The sequence below is a fragment of the Ips typographus genome, linkage group LG7 (genome assembly GCF_016097725.1).
Source record: "Ips typographus isolate SLU linkage group LG7, UJ_Ityp_2.0, whole genome shotgun sequence".
Taxonomy (NCBI): domain Eukaryota; kingdom Metazoa; phylum Arthropoda; class Insecta; order Coleoptera; family Curculionidae; genus Ips; species Ips typographus.
In genome coordinates, this window is record NC_138428.1 from 6,559,804 (window position 1) to 6,581,783 (window position 21,980).

A 21,980-nucleotide genomic window follows, 5' to 3' on the forward strand; every position below is an offset into this window, starting at 1 on the left:
AGTAATGCGAAAACTGCAGATCGAGAAAGGGCACGCGCAGTTCGATGCCGTGCTTGGCCGTGGTATGGTCAGCCGCTCAGGCCGTTTTACATGTAAATTTGCTTCAGCAGCCTCACGCTGTCCTCGTGGTCCTCATCAGCAGTGGGGACGTCCCGGAAGTAAATGTACCTGTTCGAGAGGGGGTTTAAGGGGTGGGAGGGGAAGTGATCACTTGGTACTCAACTAAAAATCACCTGGCTTTGGTTTCCAAAAAATCGGCCACCAACTGAGCTTTTTCCAGGTCGGAGCTGCCCTCCATACCGATTGCAAACGACTGGAATCACATCTTTGACGCCCTCTAGCGGCCAAACCAATTAACCAACTTAAAAGTGGACATTTTTCGACCAAATTATTATTATTTTTGGACGATATCGACCAAATTATCGATATTGCTTGATATCTGAATTTACCATACAGTCAAATAAGTTTAGGGACATTTTGGATTGTGGCACCTGTTGCTTTGACATTGAATAATTCCGTTATTTGACAACTGACGTCAAAATGTCATAGAACAAAAAAGATAGCCCAGATTCTAAGCTTTCCAAAAATGTTTACGGCTAAGTTGATTGGTCGCACCGTTTGGCCGCTAGAGGGCGTCAAAGTTTGATTCCAGTCGTTTGCAATCGGTATGGAGGGCATCCCCAACCTGGAAAAAGCTCAGTTGGTGGCCGATTTTTTGGAAACCGACCATCACCAGGTGATTTTCAGTGAAGGCGACGTTGCCACAGCGCCAGATGACGTCATCGTCACCCTGGAAATGTCTGATATCACTGCGATTCGCGCCAAGATTCAGTTGGCCAAGTATATCAAGAAAAATACCCACTCCACGATGATTTTCAGTGGTGAGGGCGCTAACGAAATTGCCCAATGGTGAGTACCACGTGATCTACGAGCAATTCCTTGCAACATCGATTTTTGACGGAAAATTCAAAATGGCGGACGTGGACGAAAAAGTTAGTAAAATCTGCAAAAGCTACAGTTTAACACCGTTTTTTTGATTTACCATTTTTTGACCGATCATTCTACCGCCATTAAACAATTTGACTTGGCAACACTGCGGATGGTACGTAAATACACAACCAGCAGACGTGGAATAATAAAAAAATTGCGGGTACGCACCTGAAAAGGGTTTTAAGACGCCGACGCTCGCGTCATCTCGTCTAAAATAGACGTCGTCTGAAAATAGCGTCACGTCAGTTTCAAATCGGGCGTCTAGCAGCGCGACGAGTGTGCGAAAAGTGGCTGTTTTTCGCACGGGTCCGGGGTGCGCGTTTTACTTTCCGCCCTAAAACAATCTCGTTACCATTCTCCTCTCTATAGTACTTTCCACCCTGTTGTAAATTTATAGTGTCCAAGTTGTATATTACTTTATACAGAGTAACCGAAAAGTAATAATTTTTTTTGTCTTGATTTTGAGCTGACCCCTTCCAAATATATTGCTAAATTGATATTATATACGATGTCTCTAACATAATACAGCCTCCCGCTCATCTAATAATAGGAACATATAAGCGAATGGACCGCGTCCAACTATCTGTAACGGAGTTATATAAATAAAACAATAATAAAACTCGTTGAATGCGACCCTGACTACATCTTTTTGCTTTTATAACTTTTGCTTTATTTCCTGTTCTGCGATCGAATCAAGTAAATCATCCAATTATTGCATTTGTACAGCCCTGCAGACCAGTAAAATATGCGTTAGTCATCGAGGTAATTATTGTTCACCCTAACTATACAGGGTGTTTCAAGTAAAGTGCTCTAAAAAGAAAACTAATGAAGTTTTTTAAGGGAGTGAAGATTCTAAAAATGTGCTTAAAACAATCATTTTCTAAATCCAAGTTTACACAGGCGATTTTGTCCCTGTCCTTTCAAACTGTGTTTTGGCAGTTCAAACTTTGACACCATTTTTCTCCCTGACTAAACCAAATTTTGTAGTGTTGTGTCAGGCTACCGAATAGGAAATTTAATAGGGATTCTAGAAATGTACTTAAAACAGTCATTTTCGCACTCCAACTGGGTTTTACAGGCGATTTTGTCCCTGAGTGCCTCTACCAACTGTGTTTTTGACAGTTCAAACTTTGACACCATTTTTCTCCCTGACTGTACCAAATTTTGTAGTGTTTTTTCAGGTTGTTGAATAGGAAATTTAATTAGGATTCCAAAAGTGTGCTTCAAACAGTCATTTTCTGGCACCAAGTGGGTTTTACTGGCGATTTTGTCCCTGTCTGTCCCTACAAACAGTGTTTTTGGCAGTTCAAACTTTGACACCACTTTTCTCCCTGACTCTACCAAGTTTTGTAGTATTTTTTCAGGTTATTGAATAGGAAATTTAATGGTGATTTTAAAAATGTGCCTAAAACAGTCATTTTCTCACTCCAAGTATGTTTTAGAGGCGATTTTCTCCCTGACTGTTTTCAAACTGTGTTTCTGAAAGTTCAAACTTTGACACCATTTTTCTCCCTGACTATACCAAATTTTGTAGCATTTTTTCAGGTTATTGAATAGAAAATAAAATGGTGATTTTAAAAATGTGCCTAAAATAGTCATTTTCTCACTCCAAGTATGTTTTAGAGGCGATTTTCTCCCTGACTGTTTTCCAACTGTGTTTCTGGCAGTTCAAACTTTGACACCATTTTTCTCCCTGACTATACCAAATTTTGTAGCATTTTTTCAGGTTATTGAGTAGAAAATTTAATAAGAATTTTAAAAATGTGCCTAAAACAGTCATTTTCTCACTCCAAGTATGTTTTAGAGGTGATTTTCTCCCTGACTGTTTTCCAACTGTGTTTCTGGCAGTTCAAACTTTGACACCACTTTTCTCCCTGACTCTACCAAGTTTTGTAGCATTTTTTCAGGTTATTGAATAGGAAATTTAATGGTGATTTTAAAAATGTGCCTAAAACAATTATTTTCTCACTCCAAGTATGTTTTGGAGGCAATTTTCTCCCTGACTGTTTCTTCAAACTGTGTTTCTGACAGTTCAAATTTAGACACTGCTTTTCTCCCCGACTGTACCAAATTTTGTAGTGTTTTTTCAGGCTACCGAATAGGAAATTTAATTAGGATTCCAAAAGTGTGCTTGGGACAGTCATTCTCTCGCACCAAGTGGGTTTTACAGGCGATTTTGTCCCTGATTGTTTCTACAAACAGTGTTTTTGACAGTTCATACTTTGACACCATTTTTCTCCCTGACTGTACCAAATTTTGTAGCATTTTTTCAGGTTATTGAATAGAAAATTTAATAAGAATTTTAAAAATGTGCCTAAAACAGTCATTTTCTCACTCCAAGTATGTTTTAGAGGTGATTTTCTCCCTGACTGTTTTCAAACTGTGTTTCTGGCAGTTCAAACTTTGACACCATTTTTCTCCCTGACTATACCAAGTTTTGTAGCATTTTTTCAGGTTATTGAATAGGAAATTTAATGAGAATTTTAAAAATGTGCCTAAAACAATTATTTTCTCACTCCAAGTATGTTTTAGAGGCGATTTTCTCCCTGACTGTTTTCAAAATGTGTTTCTGACAGTTCAAATTTTGACACTGCTTTTCTCCCCGACTGTACCAAATTTTGTAGTGTTTTTTCAGGCTAACGGATAGGAAATTTAATAGGGATTCTAAAAATATGCTTAAAACTGTCATTTTCTTACTGCATGAGAGTTTTACCAGCGATTTTGTCCTTGATTGTTCTTTCAAATTGTGTTTCTGGCATTTCCAAATTGATACTGCTTCATAAATGAAACATTCCGTTAGACAAGTCATATGACCGTAGATAGCTAATTAACGGAGCTATCACGTGACGTTAAGCGGGCACTGCTAAGTTGCCCTATTTGGCCGCTAGAGGGCGTCAAACTTGATTACCTTTTCTCGGACTTTGTTATAAATATCTTAAAAACGGTTTGAGTTAGCATTGTGAAGTTTTTACCCTATATGCTCCTCAAAGGGACGCAATTATTATTAAATATAATATTTTCCGTACACCGGTTGACATTGAAAAATAAAAAAAACGATTTTTGATATTTTTAAAGGGGGTCACATCATTGAATTTTGAAAATTGTCTTTAACTGCCTTAATTAGTTTAAATTATCACTAGGAATGTGACGTAAAAAGTCATTTGTCATCAGAACTGACAAAAATACCTTAACTTAAAAATGGCCACATTGACAGGTTGAAATCAAACATGGCGGCGGTCAGTATAGTAGGCGAGGAAAAAGTTTCATTTGTGCTAAAGTTTGGTGTTTTTAAAAAGTTAAGGTTAATCTAGTTTACACTTAAAGTTATAAAATTAATGAAAATTCTAAAAAACTAAAGTTTTCAAAATGGTGACCTTAATGGTGACTTATAAAACTACGTTGATTTGTTCTCAAAGTGCTCGTATTAAATTTCTAATAAATCTAAAACAAAATAATATAATAAAAGTGAGCAACAAAGTTTTTCATTTGAAAGAATCGTTTTCATTGATTTTTTAATATTTTTCTGTAATTTTTGCTTGAGCTGCTATAGACTCAAACTGGAAATGTATTAGTTCTTCAGAACCTTTATCAGGCAATGTTGCCAGGTCTACCGTAAAAACTACTATACTATATCTACTGTCCCTTCTTCTACCGTTCTCCTGGTTTATTTTTTTGAATATACTTGCCATTATATGGGTTCTGAAACATTTTATTTGCTGCAAATGCACATGTTTTGATTTGTAGTGTTTTTTCAGATTATTCGATAGGAAATTTAATGAGGAATCCAAAAATGTGCTTAAAACAGTCATTTTCTTACTCCAACTGAGTTTCATCTGTCATGTTATCCATGACTGTCCGTTCAAACTGTGTTTCTGGCAGTTCAAATTTTGATACCGCTTTCCTCACCGACTGTACTAAATTTTGAAGTGTTTCTTCAGGTCATTGGATAGGAAATTTAATGAAGATTCTAAAAATGTGCTTAAAACAGTAATTTTCTTACTCCAGGTGAGTTTTATCAGCGATGTTATTCATGACTATCCGTTCAAACTGTGTTTTTGGCAGTTCAAATTTTGATACCGCTTTCCTCACCGACTGTACTAATTTTTGAAGTGTTTCTTCAGGTTATTGGATAGGAAATTTAATGAAGATTCTAAAAATGTGCTTAAAACAGTAATTTTCTTACTCCAGCTGAGTTTTATCAGCGATGTTACCTATGAGTGTCCTTTCAAACTGTGTTTCTGGCAGTTCAAATTTTGATACCGCTTTCCTCACCGACTGTACTAATTTTTGAAGTGTTTCTTCAGGTTATTGGATAGGAAATTTAATGAAGATTCTAAAAATGTGCTTAAAACAGTAATTTTCTTACTCCAGCTGAGTTTCATCAGCGATGTTATCCATGACTGTCGTTTAAAACTGTGTTTGTGGCAGTTCAAATTTTGATACCGCTTTCCTCACCGACTGTACTAAATTTTGAAGTGTTTCTTCAGGTTATTGGATAGGAAATTTAATGAGGATTCTAAAAATGTGCTTAAAACAGTAATTTTCTTACTCCAGCTGAGTTTTATCAGCGATGTTATCCATGACTGTCCTTTAAAACTGTGTTTATGGCAGTTCAAATTTTGATACCGCTTTCCTCACCGACTGTACTAAATTTTGAAGTGTTTCTTCAGGTTATTGGATAGGAAATTTAATGAGGATTCTAAAAATGTGCTTAAAACAGTAATTTTCTTACTCCAGCTGAGTTTTATCAACGATGTTATTCATGACTGTCCGTTCAAACTGTGTTTCTGGCAGTTCAAATTTTGATACCGCTTTCCTCACCGACTGTACTGAATTTTGAAGTGTTTCTTCAGGTTATTGGATAGGAAATTTAATGAGGATTCCACAATTGTTCTTTAAACAGTCATTTTCTTACTACAAATGGTTTTGACAGGCGATTTTGTCTTTGACTGTTCTTTCAATCTGTGTTTCTGGAAGTTCAAATTTGACACCACTTTTCTCTCCGACTTTACCGAATTTTGTAGTGTTTTTTCATGTTATTTAATAGGAAATTTAATGAGGATTCCAAAAATGTGCTTAAAACAGTTGATTTCTCACTCCAAGAAAGTTTTACAGGCGGTTTTGTCCCTGACTGTCCGTACAAAGTGTGTTTGTGTGCCAAGATGTTTTTCAGAACGTGTTGTTGAATTTATTTTTGTTTTCTTTAGTCACAATGACGGCAGTTATAGCAAAACGGACACCGGATTCGTGTTCTTTAAGCCAAAATTAGTAAAAACGACCACCTTGACAGGTTGAAATCCAACATGGCGGCGGTCAGTATAGTAGGCCAGGAAAAAGTTTCATTCAAAAAAGTGAATAATAAAGTTTTTCATTTGGAAAAAAGATTATTTTAATAAATTTTTTAATTGAAATTTTTCTATAATTTTTGCTTGAGATACCTACATATTCTGTAACACCCTGGCCATCATCAGGCTGCCACAGGAAATTTGTATTATGCCTGTTTCCCCGACACTTTTAAGACAATTTTGAGTACAACTTAAGCTAAGTTAAGGTTTGAATGTGATAGATCAAGCGCAAAATAACACAGTCTAAACTAAACTTATCTGAGCTGTCCTTAAATTCTACTTGGCCAATGTTTGGGAAACGGACATTAGTTCTGCCCTTAACAGGACACTTTACTTGAATCGCCCTGTACACAGATCCGAGTTCTATTTAAAAGTGAGTGACCAAATTTTTTTTTTTAAATTCGAGAGAGAAAAACGTCAAGCAGACTAACTAACTGAGAGAGTTGTAAATAACCCAACATTGACTAACCTCCTGACCAGCTGGCTTTTACGTTTCGATTCCGTTTAATCACTTTGGGAAAATGTTTTATTTTAAGCATGGAAATGACATTTTCGTCGAGTGGATCGTCGCCTGATCGGTGTGATTTGACGCAAAATGGTGGAAATGGAACGGACTGCTAAACGTCGAACTCGACAACGCAACAAAGGTCAGTACGAAAATCAGTTTAGTTATTATTTACTCATTTTGTGGATCTGATTGAACAACAAATGCAAACTACTGCAATTTGCGTCAATGTTTATTACAACACAGTCAATTTAGTGCAGGTACGTATTACAGTTTAAGTAAATTATGTTTGAACTCATAATATTAAAAAAACCCACTCTTTAGATAGCTTCTGGCATAGTCGGATAGATTCTGTCATTTCCAGATAGTTTTTGGATAGATAGATAGGTTATAACATTTCTAGATAGCTTCTGGCATAGTCGGATAGATTCTGTCATTTCCAGATAATTTTTGGATAGATAGATAGGTTATGACATTTCTAGATAGCTTCTGGCATAGTCGGGTAGATTCTGTCATTTCCAGATCATATCTGGTAATACTAAATAGATTATGATATTTCTAGATAGTTTCGGCAATGCCGAGTAGCTTCTGACATTGTCCGATAGATTCTCTGTCATTCCCAGATAGTTTTTGGATAGATAGATAGGTTATAACATTTCTAGATAGCTTCTGGCATAGTCGGATAGATTCTGTCATTTCCAGATAATTTTTGGATAGATAGATAGGTTATGACATTTCTAGATAGCTTCTGGCATAGTCGGGTAGATTCTGTCATTTCCAGATAGTTTCTGGTAATACTAAATAGATTATGATATTTCTAGATAGTTTCGGCAATGCCGAGTAGCTTCTGACATTGTCCGATAGATTCTCTGTCATTCCCAGATAGTTTTTGGATAGATAGATAGGTTATGACATTTCTAGATAGCTTCTGGCATAGTCGGATAGATTCTGTCATTTCCAGATAGTTTCTGGTAATACTAAATAGATTATGATATTTCTAGATAGCTTCTAGCAAGTCGGATAGATTATGTCATTTCCAGATAGTTTCTGGTAATACTAAATAGATTATGATATTTCTAGATAGTTTCGGCAATACCGAGTAGCTTCTGACATTGTCCGATAGATTCTCTGTCATTCCCAGATAGTTTTTGGATAGATAGATAGGTTATGACATTTCTAGATAGCTTCTAGCAAGTCGGATAGATTATGTCATTTCCAGATAGTTTCTGGTAATACTAAATAGATTATGATATTTCTAGATAGTTTCGGCAATACCGAGTAGCTTCTGACATTGTCCGATAGATTCTCTGTCATTCCCAGATAGTTTTTGGATAGATAGATAGGTTATGACATTTCTAGATAGCTTCTAGCAAGTCGGATAGATTATGTCATTTCCAGATAGTTTCTGGTAATACTAAATAGATTATGATATTTCTAGATAGTTTCGGCAATACCGAGTAGCTTCTGACATTGTCCGATAGATTCTCTGTCATTCCCAGATAGTTTTTGGATAGATAGATAGGTTATGACATTTCTAGATAGCTTCTGGCATAGTCGGATAGATTCTGTCATTTCCAGATAGTTTCTGGTAATACTGAATAGATTATGATATTTCTAGATAGTTTCGGCAATGCCGAGTAGCTTCTGACATTGTCCGATAGATTCTCTGTCATTCCCAGATAGTTTTTGGATAGATAGATAGGTTATGACATTTCTAGATAGCTTCTGGCATAGTCGGATATATTCTGTCATTTCCAGATAGTTTCTGGTAATACTAAACAGATTATGATATTTCCAGATAGTTTCGGCAATGCCGAATAGCTTCTGACATTGTCCGATAGATTCTCTGTCATTCCCAGATAGTTTTTGGATAGATAGATAGGTTATGACATTTCTAGATAGCTTCTAGCAAGTCGGATAGATTATGTCATTTCCAGATAGTTTCTGGTAATACTAAATAGATTATGATATTTCTAGATAGTTTCGGCAATACCGAGTAGCTTCTGACATTGTCCGATAGATTCTCTGTCATTCCCAGATAGTTTTTGGATAGATAGATAGGTTATGACATTTCTAGATAGCTTCTAGCAAGTCGGATAGATTATGTCATTTCCAGATAGTTTCTGGTAATACTAAATAGATTATGATATTTCTAGATAGTTTCGGCAATACCGAGTAGCTTCTGACATTGTCCGATAGATTCTCTGTCATTCCCAGATAGTTTTTGGATAGATAGATAGGTTATGACATTTCTAGATAGCTTCTGGCATAGTCGGATAGATTCTGTCATTTCCAGATAGTTTCTGGTAATACTAAATAGATTATGACATTTCTAGATAGTTTCGGCAATGCCGAGTAGCTTCTGACATTGTCCGATAGATTCTCTGTCATTCCCAGATAGTTTTTGGATAGATAGACAGGTTATGACATTTCTAGATAGCTTCTACCAAGTCGGATAGATTAAGTCATTTCCAGATAGTTTCTGGTAATACTAAATAGATTATGACATTTCTAGATAGTTTCGGCAATGCCGAATAGCTTCTGACATTGTCCGATAGATTCTCTGTCATTCCCAGATAGTTTTTGCATTGATAGATAGGTTATGACATTTCTAGATAGCTTCTGGCAGGGTTCTATAGTATCTGTCATTCTGACATTTGCCAGAAATTTCTGTCCTGCAGGTCTCTTTCGGACGGCAGTATAACATTTAGTCAAAACATCATTTTTTTTTAATTTGACACGTTTTGACGTTTTTGTCATGTTCTTAATTACTGTAATTTTGACAGTTTTAGCGTCAGAATGACGCTTTTGACGGAATAAGCGATGTTAACTTTTTTTTTATATTGCCAAACCAGGCAACTTTTGGCAGCGTTGCCAACTAACCTCCAACGGGTTAGTCAATTTTCATATTTGACTGTTGTTCAACATTTTGACATTGAAAATTGACTAGAATGACTGCAAACGTTCAGTAGATATGCATTTTCATGAAATGTACAATTTTCCAATATTTTGACCTGAAAAATTGTCTCAATTGACTCGAAATAACGCGTTAAATCAGGGTTTATTTGATATTTTCTGATATTTTCAGGGATATTTGACTATTCTTTTATAGTTTTGACTTTAAAAATGGAGTAGAATGAGTTTTTAAAATTTATGACAGTTATTTTGACAGTTGTCACGTTACTGCCTAGCTCAATTATCCTCTAAAACCACGTAATAAATGTCACTAATGTTAAAAATTGACTAGGATTTGCAAGAATTACAGTTTAACACAGTTTCCGAAACATGATGTGTGTCTGAGATTGGTAACAGTCATTTTGACAGCTGGCACTTCACCGTCTAGCTAAATAGTGTTTTAAAATCACGTGACAACTGTCACTAACGTCAAAACTGTCAAACTGTGCTCAAAAGTTGCAAAAATCAAGGTTTAGAAAAGTTTTTTTGCAGTATTTGATAGAATGTGTTTCTGGAGATTTATGACAGTTATTTTGACAGTTGTCACGTGACTGTCTAGTTAAATAGGGTTCTGAAATCACGTCACAACAGCCACTAACGTCAAAACTGTCAAACTGTGCTCAAAAGTTGCAAAGATCAGGGTTTAGAAATTTTTTTGTTGCAGTATTCGATATAAAACGTGATTTTGAGATTTATGACTGTTATTTTGACTTTTGTTACTTTACCGTCTAGCTAAATAGTCTTCTAGAATCACGTGACAAGTGCCACTAACGTCAAAACTGTCAAAATGTGCTTAAAAGTTGGAAAAATTAAGGTTTAGAAAAGTTTTCTTGCAGTATTTGGTAGAATGTGTATCTGGGGATATATGACAGTTATTTTGACAGTTGTCACGTGACCGTCCAGTTAAATAGTGTTCTGAAAACACGTGACAACTGTCACTAACGTCAAAACTGTCAAACTGTGCTCTAAAGTTGCAAAAATCAGGATTTAGAAAATTTTTTTTCCAGTATTCGATATAAAACGTGTTTCTGAGAATTATAATAGTTATTTTGACAATTGTCACGTGACCGTCTAGTTAAATATTGTTCTGGAATCAGGTGACAACTGCCACTAACGTCAAAACTGTCAAACCGTGCTCAAAAGTTGGAAAAATCAAGGTTTAGAAAAGTTTTCTTGCAGTATTTGATAAAATGTGTTTCTGGAGATTTATAACAGTTGTCACGTGACCGTCTAGTTAAATAGTGTTCTGAAATCACGTGACAGCAGCCACTAACGTCAAAACTGTCAAACTGTGCTGAAAAGTTGCAAAGATCAGGGTTTAGAAAAGTTTTTTTGCATTTTTCGATATAAAACGTGATTTTGAGATTTATGACAGTTATTTTGACTTTTGTCACTTTACCGTCTAGTTAAATAGTGTTCTGAAATCACGTGACAACTGCCACTAACGTCAAAACTGTCAAACTGTGCTTAAAAGTTGGAAAAATCAAGGTTTAGAAAAGTTTTCTTGCAGTATTTGATAGAATGTGTTTCTGGAGATTTATGACAGTTGTCACGTGACTGTCTAGTTAAATAGTGTTCTGAAATCACGTGACAACTGCCACTAACGTCAAAACTGTCAAACTGAGATCAAAAGTTACAAAAATCAGGGTTTAGAAAAGATTTTTTGCAGTATTTGATAGAATGTGTTTCTGGAGATTTATAACAGTTGTCACGTGACCGTCTAGTTAAATAGTGTTCTGAAATCACGTGACAGCAGCCACTAACGTCAAAACTGTCAAACTGTGCTCAAAAGTTGCAAACATCAAGGTTTAAAAAAGTTTTCTTGCAGTATTTGATAGAATGTGTTTCTGGAGATTTATGACAGTTATTTTGACAGTTGTCACCTGACTGTCTAGCTAAATTAGCCTCTAAAACCACGTGACATCTCACTATATCCAAACTTGACTAGAAATGAAGCTTCTGACATAAAAACTGAATTTACGGTGAATTTTCAAATTTTCATTTCAAACTATAAACTTTTTTGATTTGGTGCAGTTACTTGGTTAACGACGTGTAACTTCCAGCATTTTGATTTTGAAAAGTGGCTCGCACATCTGAAAACAGTAACTCAAGTCAGTTTTCATGATATTTGACTATTGTTCAACGTTTTTACCTTGAAAATTTGACTAGAATGACAGCAAATAGTCGACTAAATCAGTTTTTGTTATATTTGACCAGTTTCAGGGTTTTGATTTTGAAAAGTACCTCGTACGACTGAAAACTTAGTCGTCAAGTCAGTTTTCATAATATTTGTTGGTTTTTTCAGGTTATTGAATGGGAAATTTAATGAGGATTAACAGAAGAACATCTTAATACAATCACAATCTTGTAGAGAATGAAATTTCCTACAACTTTCATTATTTACACTTTTTTGTAGCTCCTTAAATAACCTAGCTACTCTCAGTCAAAATGGAGTTAGTTTAAAAAAGCAGTTTGGTGCACTCTCTGTATTTTCCTTCCTCGTTAACTCCTTAAGGAGGCCCCTAAGGGAATAACATTTTAATACAATCTTGTAGAGGATGAAATTTCCTACAACTTTCATCCAACTTTTGTTAATTATTATCTATTTTGTTGTAGCAAAAAAACCGCCAAAAGTACCCATCAAAACATACCGGTGGGAAGACATACGACGTGCCCGTAGACGTGGAGGTTACCCCTGGACCCATCTATACAAGAAACCCTTCAACGAGGTGGTGGATCCACAGCAATTCACCATGGACTCCTTCAGGTGACTGTTACTCAAAGCATAATATACAAAATTACAACTTGTTGTAATCTGTATTGTTCTAGAAGGGCTAAATCGTCATCACCCATGGGCAGAGTGTGTGATATCTCCGAAGTATCTTCATGGGTGGATTATAGCGGCAAGACCACTCCCACTTTACTCAACGAGCTGATTAACGAACCTGATGAAAATCCCACCCACAACAAACCAAGTCAAAGCGGATCAGTTGTAATTCAGGAGATAACTGACGAGGTGCGAGGTTTTTTCCCAAAGAGTTCTGTTCAAAATTTGACCACTTTTCTCCCCGAATTTACCTGATTTTTTATGTCATTAGATAGAAAATTTAATGAGGATTCCAAAAATATGCTTAAAAGAGTAATTTTCTCATTACAAGTGGATTTTACAGGCAATTTTGTCCCCGAGTGTCCTTTCAGATTGTGTTTCGGGCAGTTCAAATTATGACACCACTTTTCTCGCTGACTTTAGCTGATTTTTTATGTCATTTGATAGGAAATTTAATGAGGATTCCAAAAATGTGTTTAAAACAGTAGTTTTTTCACTCCAAGTGGATGTTATAGGCAATTTTGCCCTGACTCTTAACGTGAGGTTTCATAATCCTTTCAAAATGTGTTTCAGGCAGTTTGAATTTTGACACCACTTTTCTCCCTGACTTTACCTGATTTTTTAGTATTTTTTTATGTCATTAGAAAGAAAATTTATTGAGGATTTCAAAAATGTACTTAAAAAAGTATTTCTTTTATTACAAGTGGGTTTTACCGGCAATTTTGTCCCTGAGTGTCCTTTCAGATTGTGTTTCGGGCAGTTCAAATTATGACCACATTTCTCGCTGACTTTAGTTGATTTTTTAGTGTTTTTTTATGTCATTTGATAGGAAATTTAATAAGGATTCCAAAAATGTACTTAAAAAAGTCATTTTCTCATTCCAAGTGGGTTTTACAGGCAATTTTGTCCCTGAGTGTCCTTTCAGATTGTGTTTCGGGCAGTTCAAATTATGACCACTTTTCTCGCTGACTTTAGCTGATTTTTTAGTGTTTTTTATGTCATTTGATAGGAAATTTAATGAGGATTCTAAAACTGTGCTTAAAACCGTAATTTTTTCACTCCAAGTGGATTTTATAGACAATTTTATCCTGACTCTTAACGTGAGGTTTCGTAGCATCCTTTCAAATAGTGTTTCAGGCAGTTCGAAATTTGACACCACTTTTCTCCCCGAATTTACCTGATTTTTTAGTGTTTTTTATGTCATTAGATAGAAAATTTAATGAGGACTCCAAAAATGTATTTAAAAAAGGCATTTTCTCATTCCAAGTGGGTTTTACAGGCAATTTTGTCGCTGAGTGTCCTTTCAGATTGTGTTTCGGGCAGTTCAAATTATGACCACTTTTCTCGCTGACTTTAGCTGATTTTTTTATGTCATTTGATAGGAAATTTAATGAGGATTCCAAAAATGTGTTTAAAACAGTAATTTTTTCACTCCAAGTGGATGTTATAGGTAATTTTGCCCTGACTCTTAACGTGAGGTTTCATAATCCTTTCAAAATGTGTTTCAGGCAGTTTGAATTTTGACACCATTTTTCTCCCTGACTTTACCTGATTTTTTAGTGTTTTTTATGTCATTAGATTGAAAATTTAATGAGGATTCCAAAAATGTACTTAAAAAAGTCATTTTCTCATTCCAAGTGGGTTTTACAGGCAATTTTGTCCTTGAGTGTCCTTTCAGATTGTGTTTCGGGCAGTTCAAATTATGATCACTTTTCTCGCTGACTTTAGCTGATTTTTTAGTGTTTTTTTTATGTCATTTGATAGGAAATTTAATTAGGGTTCCAAAAATGTGCTTAAAACAGTAATTTTTTCACTCCAAGTGGATGTTATAGGCAATTTTGTCCTGACTCTTAACGTGAGGTTTTATATTCCTTTCAAAATGTGTTTCAGGCAGTTTGAATTTTGACACCACTTTTCTCCCTGACTTTACCTGATTTTTTAGTGTTTTCTTATGTCATTAGATAGAAAATTTAATGAGGATTCCAAAAATGTACTTAAAAAAGTAATTCTATTATTACAAGTGTGTTTTACCGGCAATTTTGTCCCTGAGTGTCCTTTCAGATTGTGTTTCGGGCAGTTCAAATTATGACCACTTTTCTCGCTGACTTTAGTTGATTTTTTAGTGTTTTTTTATGTCATTTGATAGGAAATTTAATGAGGATTCCAAAAATGTACTTAAAAAAGTAATTCTATTATTACAAGTGTGTTTTACCAGCAATTTTGTCCCTGAGTGTCCTTTCAGATTGTGTTTCGGGCAGTTCAAATTATGACCACTTTTCTCGTTGACTTTAGCTGATTTTTTAGTGTTTTTTTATGTCATTTGATAGGAAACTTAATGAGGATTCCAAAAATGTGCTTAAAACAGTATTTTTTCACTCCAAGTGGATTTTATAGGCAATTTTGTCTTGACTCTTAACGTGAGGTTTCGTAGCATCCTTTCAAAATGTGTTTCAGGCAGTTCGAATTTTGACACCACTTTTCTCCCTGACTTTACCTGATTTTTTAGTGTTTTTTTATGTCATTAGATAGAAAATTTAATGAGGATTCCAAAAATGTACTTAAAAAAGTCATTTTCTCATTCCAAGTGGGTTTTACAGGCAATTTTGTCCCTGAGTGTCCTTTCAGATTGTGTTTCGGGCAGTTCAAATTATGACCACTTTTCTCGCTGACTTTTTAGTGTTTTTTTGATGTCATTTGATAGGAAATTTAATGAGGATTCCAAAAATGTGCTTAAAACCGTAATTTTTTCACTCCAAGTGGATTTTATAGGCAATTTTATCCTGACTCTTAACGTGAGGTTTCATAGCATCCATTCAAAATGTGTTTCAGGCAGTTCGAATTTTGACACCACTTTTCTCCCTGACTTTACTTGATTTTGTAGTGTTTTTTTATGTTTTTGGATATAAAACTTAATGAGAATTCTACAAATGGGCTTAAAACAGTCATTTTCTCACTCCAAGTGGGTTTTACAGGCAATCTTCTCCCTTACTGTCCTTTCAAACACAGTTTCAGGCAGTTCAAATTGTCAACCCACTTTTCTCCCCGACTTTACTCGATTTTATTGTCTTTTTTATGTCATTAGCTAGAAAATTTAATGAGGATTTCAAAAATTTAATTAAAACAGTCATTTTCCTACTGCAAGTGGGTTTTATAGGCGATTTTCTTCCTGACTGTCCTTTCAAATTGTATTTCCAGCAGCTCAAATTTTGACACCGCTTTTCACCCTGATTTTACCTAATTTTGTTGTGTTTTTTTATGTCATTGGATAGAAAATATAATCAGGATTCCCAAAATGTGCTTAAAACAGTCATTTTATCACTTCAAGTGTCGATGTAATCTAGGTGAAAGAAAGTTCGGACAGCTCGGATAATATCAGCCAGTTACTGGACAAAGATGAAGGTGAAGCAGCTCCACAAAGCTTGGAAGCCACTACGCCAACAACTTCCATCAACAGAAAACGGGAACGATCGGTTGAAAGTAAATACAGCCTGTCAAATCTAAGCGTGATAAAAAAATTGCAAGAAGCCAAAACCAAGATCAAAGTGCCCAAAGTATCATTCCCCATCAAAAAGGTAGGTTTGTAGAATCTGGTAAGTGTCTGTCTAATAAAATTATGGGGAAATTTTTTTAGAAAACGCGAAAACGCGGCAGCCCTCCTAAAGAAAGCCCCAAAAAGGTACCAAAAAAGACTTCAGTAGATGTGGGCAGGAGGATGAAACCTGACAAACCTGTGTACATTCATATACCGTTGAAACCACCTCCTGGAGAAACGGACGAGTTCTCTTATTTAGAGTTCGAACCACGAAACGACGAAGCAGAGACTGTCAGTCAGGAAGCGGTAAAAGATGTTCAAATGGAGCTAAAAGATCAGGCGGTAATTGAAGAAGTTCAGCCAGAAGGGAATGTTGAAATGAAAGTGGAAGACCAGTCAGCAAAAGAAGAAAAGACGGTTACAGAGGAAGCAAAGTCAGAAACAGAAAAAGAAGCTAAACCAATGGATGAAGGAACAAAAGACAGATCGCCCACCAGTACTTTAGAGAGAGGAAGAAGGGTTTCCAAGAAACCGGCACTGAAAATTAACCCTGCTTTCAAACAGCTACTAAAAGACGTACGTGAATTAGGCAATCGTGATGAACAGGCACCACAACAACCAGAACCAGAAACCATAGAAAATGAACCTGAAGGAAGCTCTGAAACCGAAGCTAACCAAAATCAGGAAGGTCCTAAAAAAGATGACGTGTTTGACAAGTTGTTCAGTGCTAGCGCGAGCAGTGCCAAACCCCCTCTACCGAAATCGGCTCGAAGTAAAAGCGCAGAGCCTGAAACTAAACGACGATCCTCGTTAGAAAGCAGCTACAGTCGCAAAAGTCTGTCCAAATTGGCTATAATGAAGCGCTTGAAGGAAGCATCGGATAAAATCAAAAACGCCTTTTCAATGGATAGTCTCAGACGGAAATTGTCTACGAAAACCAAGAAAACTGAAGAGGAGGAGCCCAAAAAACCTAAGTAAGTTTCTTCTAGACTGTCTAGTTTAATAAAATCTAATCGGGATTGTTCTCTCAATTTTTGTTTTGGTTTTTTATGTAAGCTATACTAAAATTTTGGGGTTCTTATGATCAGAAAATTCACTTTTGCACTAAGCTGGATTGGAATCATCTGCCTCTGCTTTTCTGGAGGAAAACACTTACTTACCAATCGGAAAGTGGTATTTACCTTATTTTTAGATTTTAGAGTGTGGAGGTTGTTATATAAGGAAGGGGGACTTCTCCCTTTAAGAGAGAGGCCATTAACTTCTGCACTTTTTTGACAGTACTTAGACACCACTATTTTCCCTGACTGTCCCAAATATTGTATTATTTTCAGGTTATTGAATGGGAAATTTAATGAGGATTCGAAAAATGTTCTTAACACAGTAATTTTCTCACTCCAAGTGGGTTTTACAGGCGATTTAACGCTATTTCGTATCTGTTTCAGACCTAGCGTAGTGAAACCAAAGCACTCAATGACCAAACCTAAGAAGGTGGAGCCGGTATACATTCATATTCCTCTGAAACCGCCAGAAGGACAGTCGGATGAGTTTTCTTATTTGGCAGAAACTCCCGAAGCGGCTCCTGAACCAGTTGTTATACCAAAAGAGGAACGAACGGACAGTTTGGAAAGCACCAGTCCGCTCAGTCCAGCAAATGGACCGGTCCAGTTCATTTTTCTCACTCCACCTAGTGACGACGAGATTCTGGATAAAGACGTAAGTTTATTGCTATTCCTCATTAATTTACGAACCCGGAGAGTGTTGCAGAGTTAAGGACGACTACATAACGTGGCACGAGACAGAGTCCTTTGACCGTCTCCGACCGTCTCTTTTACTAAAAGATCCAGTATCTCCAAAAGCTTTTAAAACACTTTAAAGGCTTCCAAATGATCTTCTACTAGTCTACCCTCCATAAGTTTTCAAATGGTTTACAACCACTCCAAAACCTTCAATGCTTTTTAAACTACCCAGAAACCTTCCAAACGCTCCTAAAATAGTGTAAAACGATTTCAAAACACTACAGAAACTCCAAAATGCTTCTAACATTCTAGAAACTCTCAAAATATTTCAAGACGTCTAAAAGTTTCCACATCCTTTTACATCAGTTTAAAAGCTTCCAGAAGTTTCTAGAACCGTTTACAAAGTTTCAAATGTCTTACAAGCAGTTCAGAACTTGAATGCTCCTAAAATAGCCTAAAAAATTTCAAAACACTGCAGAAACTCCAAAATGCTTCTAAAACAGTCGGAAACTTTTCAAAAAAATTTAAAATCTTCCGAAAGCTTTTAGGACAGTCTGAAAGACTCCAAATGCTCTTCAACTAGTATAGAAGCTTCCAAAAGATATCAAAACAGTCTAGCAGAAATTAAGATTTCTATTGTCACGTTGAAGTTGTAAAGCCACTTTGGCTCAGCAAGTTAAACGTGACGTGCGTTAAACGACCGAGATCTTGTTTCAGAGGTAGAATCAAACCACTTGAAAGAAAAATAGAATTTAATAACTAAATAACAGTTAAAACTAAATAATTTACTATTTCAATAATTTACGATAATAGTGCGGGTTGCAGAATTTGGGACTACTACATAGTGTGGCAGGAGACGGAGCTTTCTGATCGTCTTCGACCGTTTGCCTTACTAACGGATGTCGAACCTTATTTATACCAAATCTATTTAGTGACAGACGTTGTCACTAAATAGATTTGAATGAGAGGAAAGAATACACAGCCTTCTCCACAAAGATATTTGTTATTTGTTCATTTAACTCTTTCACCTCCACTTTGAGGACATGGACTTCTACTTCACTTTGAAGTCTATTGCTGTTCGTCGCTCGTTTTCCATATTCCTGAATAGCAGCAGTAATGATTTGTCATTATCTAAACTCAGTTTTTGAACATTATAGGAACCGGACATTCCGGAAACACCTTCGTCAGATGAAATGGTGGCTTTTACCACTTTGAAGAAGCTGGCTAAAGACGCAGTGGACCAAGTTAACCCCACAACTTTGGAAACTGTCAATGAAGAAAGTGCAACTGTTGAACCGGTAAGATTATCAAAAATCGTTATTACGACAGTTGCGAAAATCGCAACACTATTTTCATAATCATGATCATACACAAGAACCTATTTAAATTTTAAATTGACTCAAAAAACAACAATGGCGCCAGCTGGGTGGCCGAGTTGGTAAAGCGACGAGCTGATATCATTTACTACATAGTAATATGACCGAGAACCGTGGTTCGGAAACCACGATAAACTGTAGGTTTATATACAAAAATACCCAATTGTGCATATAATCGGTCTTAATCGTCATGATTTAGTTATTCCTGTTTTATATTTTAATTAATTATTGTCAAGGTGGATATGTGCACACCATCAGGAGCATTGTTATTACCTTTGATTTTGATATTTATTTAATTCTAAACAATATAATTATTTTTTGAGTCCAAAATTGTATTACTAGTAAATACTTAAGTATTTTAACAGCTCTAATAATTGATTTTTTTTTTAAGGATAAACCATTAGAACCAGCACCAAAAGAGCTCCAAATTCCTGAAGACACTCCAGTGCAGGAGAAAATGATTGTAGACGTGGAGGACGGTTTGACCGAACCACCCGAAGCCGTCAAGTCTAAAGTTAGTAAAGAACAAGTTAGTTTCACTTTCCTCCAGGTTGCATTATTTGGTTTCTAGAAACGGGTCTCGTTTAAGAGGAAATCTAAAGTGCAAGATAAGGAAAGCGAGTATGAGGTGATTGAGCAACCTAAGTCAGAAGACAGCGCCCCTACAATAGGTAAGTTATAAGGCAACTTAAAGTAATCCTCAATTTGGTCCATCGAAACGTATAATTAAAGTTTTTTGGTTTGAGTTTAGATTGTGCTGGTTTTTTCAGTTTTGGTGGTTTTAGTTCAATTTTTAAAGATACAAATACAATCTTTAACCTATTACAAAAACTGAAAATTCTTAAATATTAGCAATATGTGTTAACCTCACACAGATGTCAGGTTCATCAAAGTTTGGCGGATTGTTTAAGGAGCGAAGTAAGGAGCTGCGTCTTCCTAAGGAACATACCTGAAATGGTAGCTGCCTGACTCTTGTGTGGGGCTTAAACTCTTTACCGCCTCTTCTTAAATGTCAAACCCTCCCCCTTGCTACTCCACTCTCTCTCACCTCTCGTTTCCCTGCCAACATACGTAGTATATCCCTCACATGCTCCTCCACCTCATACACTCCTCTTCCTTTATCAGAACTATCTCACTCATTCTGCCATTCACTCCAGCTTGGTCTTTTCTTCTCCACCACTTTATTCCTCTCCAGTCCGCCCTTTTCCCCACCTGGCCTTTCCAGTTACATCGTGTGCTGTTCTCAGTCCCTCAGAAAGCAGGGTTTTCCCACTACAGGTTGTCCGTATCCAGGACATATCTCTCTTTACCCCTTCCCTGTGCCGCTTCCACCCTTTCCTATACCGCTAGGATCTCGGAGCTCAGACTATCCTTACTCGAATGTTCATACCCACGCCTTCCTACAGCCTGCACCCGGTAAAGGGTTTATCTTTCTCATTTGCACAATATCCCATTTTCTCATCTCTCTTACCTCCCTAAAGGACAACTGTCTCTACCAACTTCCTTACACACTCCATACAGTACACCCTTCTCCCGTTTTCCGAACTATCCCACTCCTGCTACCACTCCTCCTTTTCCTTCTTCACACTTTTCCAGTCCCACAAATCCCAGTTCCTGAGGTCCTCCCGTTGGCTGACCACATTTGCTCTTTCTCCCTACCCGTTTGCTTCCCTGATTCTCTCGTTTTGTTTCACTTGTTCATCCACTCTCCCTCTCACTCTCTCAACCGCTTTATGTAGGCTGGAAACCTGTCCAGGCCACCAAAAACCTCATAGTCCCCTTTCCCTTCTGTCAGTCTGGCTCCCTCATCTATTGCCCTCAGTTCAGCTGCAAGCCTTTTCCTCTCTCTCCCATTTCATATTTGGAGTAAGAAAATGTTTTAAACACATTTTTTTGAACTGCAAAACCTAAACAACAGTACCAAATTGAATACACACAGGGAGAAAAGCGATATCAAAGTTTGAACTGCCAGAAACACAGTTTGAAAGAACAGTTAAGGACATAACCGATGGTAAAGCCCTCTTGGAGGAAGAAACTAACAGTTTTAGGCACATTTTTGAAATTCTCATCAAATTTCTTATTCAATAACCTGAAAAAACACTACAAAATTTGGTACAGTCAGTGAGAAAAGCAGTGTCAGGCCACTCTACTGTCCGTAAAAACCTCATACTCCTCTTTTCCTTCTGCCACTGTGACTCCCTGATCTATCTCCCTCAGTTCAGCTGGAAAACTTTTCCTCTCTCTCCCATTCCATTTGATAACGCTCACCTCGTCTGTGCTGGCATCCAACCAAATTCTTTCTCATCATTCTTTCTCCATATTCTCCAAGCTGGATAATTATCTGGCCTATCTCCCTTGTATTCTCCCATTCACGTTCTTCTCTCTGTTCCAAGGCCCTTAAACCCCTTTCCGCAGCCAACAGGGTTTTTCTCTTGTCTCGTCTCGTTGTCTTCACTCTGCTGTTTGCTTTCTAACAAAGTTGCTTTTGTATAAATTATTTTAACTATCTTAACTTTGTGTTGTTTCAAGCTGTCCAGATTGAAGAAGATACCATTAAAACAGTGGAAAAGAAAGGACCTACCACCTTGAAGGATATAAACGTGTCCATGTCGGTGGACGAGGAAAAGACCTACTTGGACCAGAAAATTGTCAAGGACACCTCGTTGGAAGAGGACTACAACAAATGGTCGAAAGTTGTCCCTGAGTAAGTGAAA

General features: G+C 36.6%; 1 protein-coding gene and 1 pseudogene across 3 annotated transcripts in view; both read left to right on the plus strand.

Moving 5' to 3' along the window:
- Positions 1 to 305: 305 nt before the first annotated feature.
- Positions 306 to 1,626, plus strand: LOC145731623 (asparagine synthetase [glutamine-hydrolyzing] pseudogene; annotated as a pseudogene).
- The window catches only part of LOC145731618 (uncharacterized), a 46,223-nt gene continuing 25,513 nt past the window's right edge, over positions 1,271 to 21,980 (plus strand). Inside the window, exons 1-11 of one of the 3 annotated variants that reach the window (XM_081983476.1) lie at positions 1,271 to 1,427; positions 6,872 to 6,982; positions 12,412 to 12,562; positions 12,625 to 12,811; positions 15,964 to 16,194; positions 16,254 to 17,128; positions 17,597 to 17,867; positions 19,048 to 19,188; positions 19,658 to 19,780; positions 19,838 to 19,937; positions 21,796 to 21,970. In XM_081983476.1, the coding sequence (XP_081839602.1) occupies positions 6,931 to 6,982; positions 12,412 to 12,562; positions 12,625 to 12,811; positions 15,964 to 16,194; positions 16,254 to 17,128; positions 17,597 to 17,867; positions 19,048 to 19,188; positions 19,658 to 19,780; positions 19,838 to 19,937; positions 21,796 to 21,970 (2,306 nt within the window). In that variant the 5' untranslated portion in view covers positions 1,271 to 1,427; positions 6,872 to 6,930. Of the gene's footprint in view, positions 1,428 to 1,609; positions 1,753 to 6,871; positions 6,983 to 12,411; positions 12,563 to 12,624; positions 12,812 to 15,963; positions 16,195 to 16,253; positions 17,129 to 17,596; positions 17,868 to 19,047; positions 19,189 to 19,657; positions 19,781 to 19,837; positions 19,938 to 21,795; positions 21,971 to 21,980 lie in introns of those variants that run through there. The other 2 variants (XM_081983478.1, XM_081983477.1) reach the window with 2 other exon arrangements.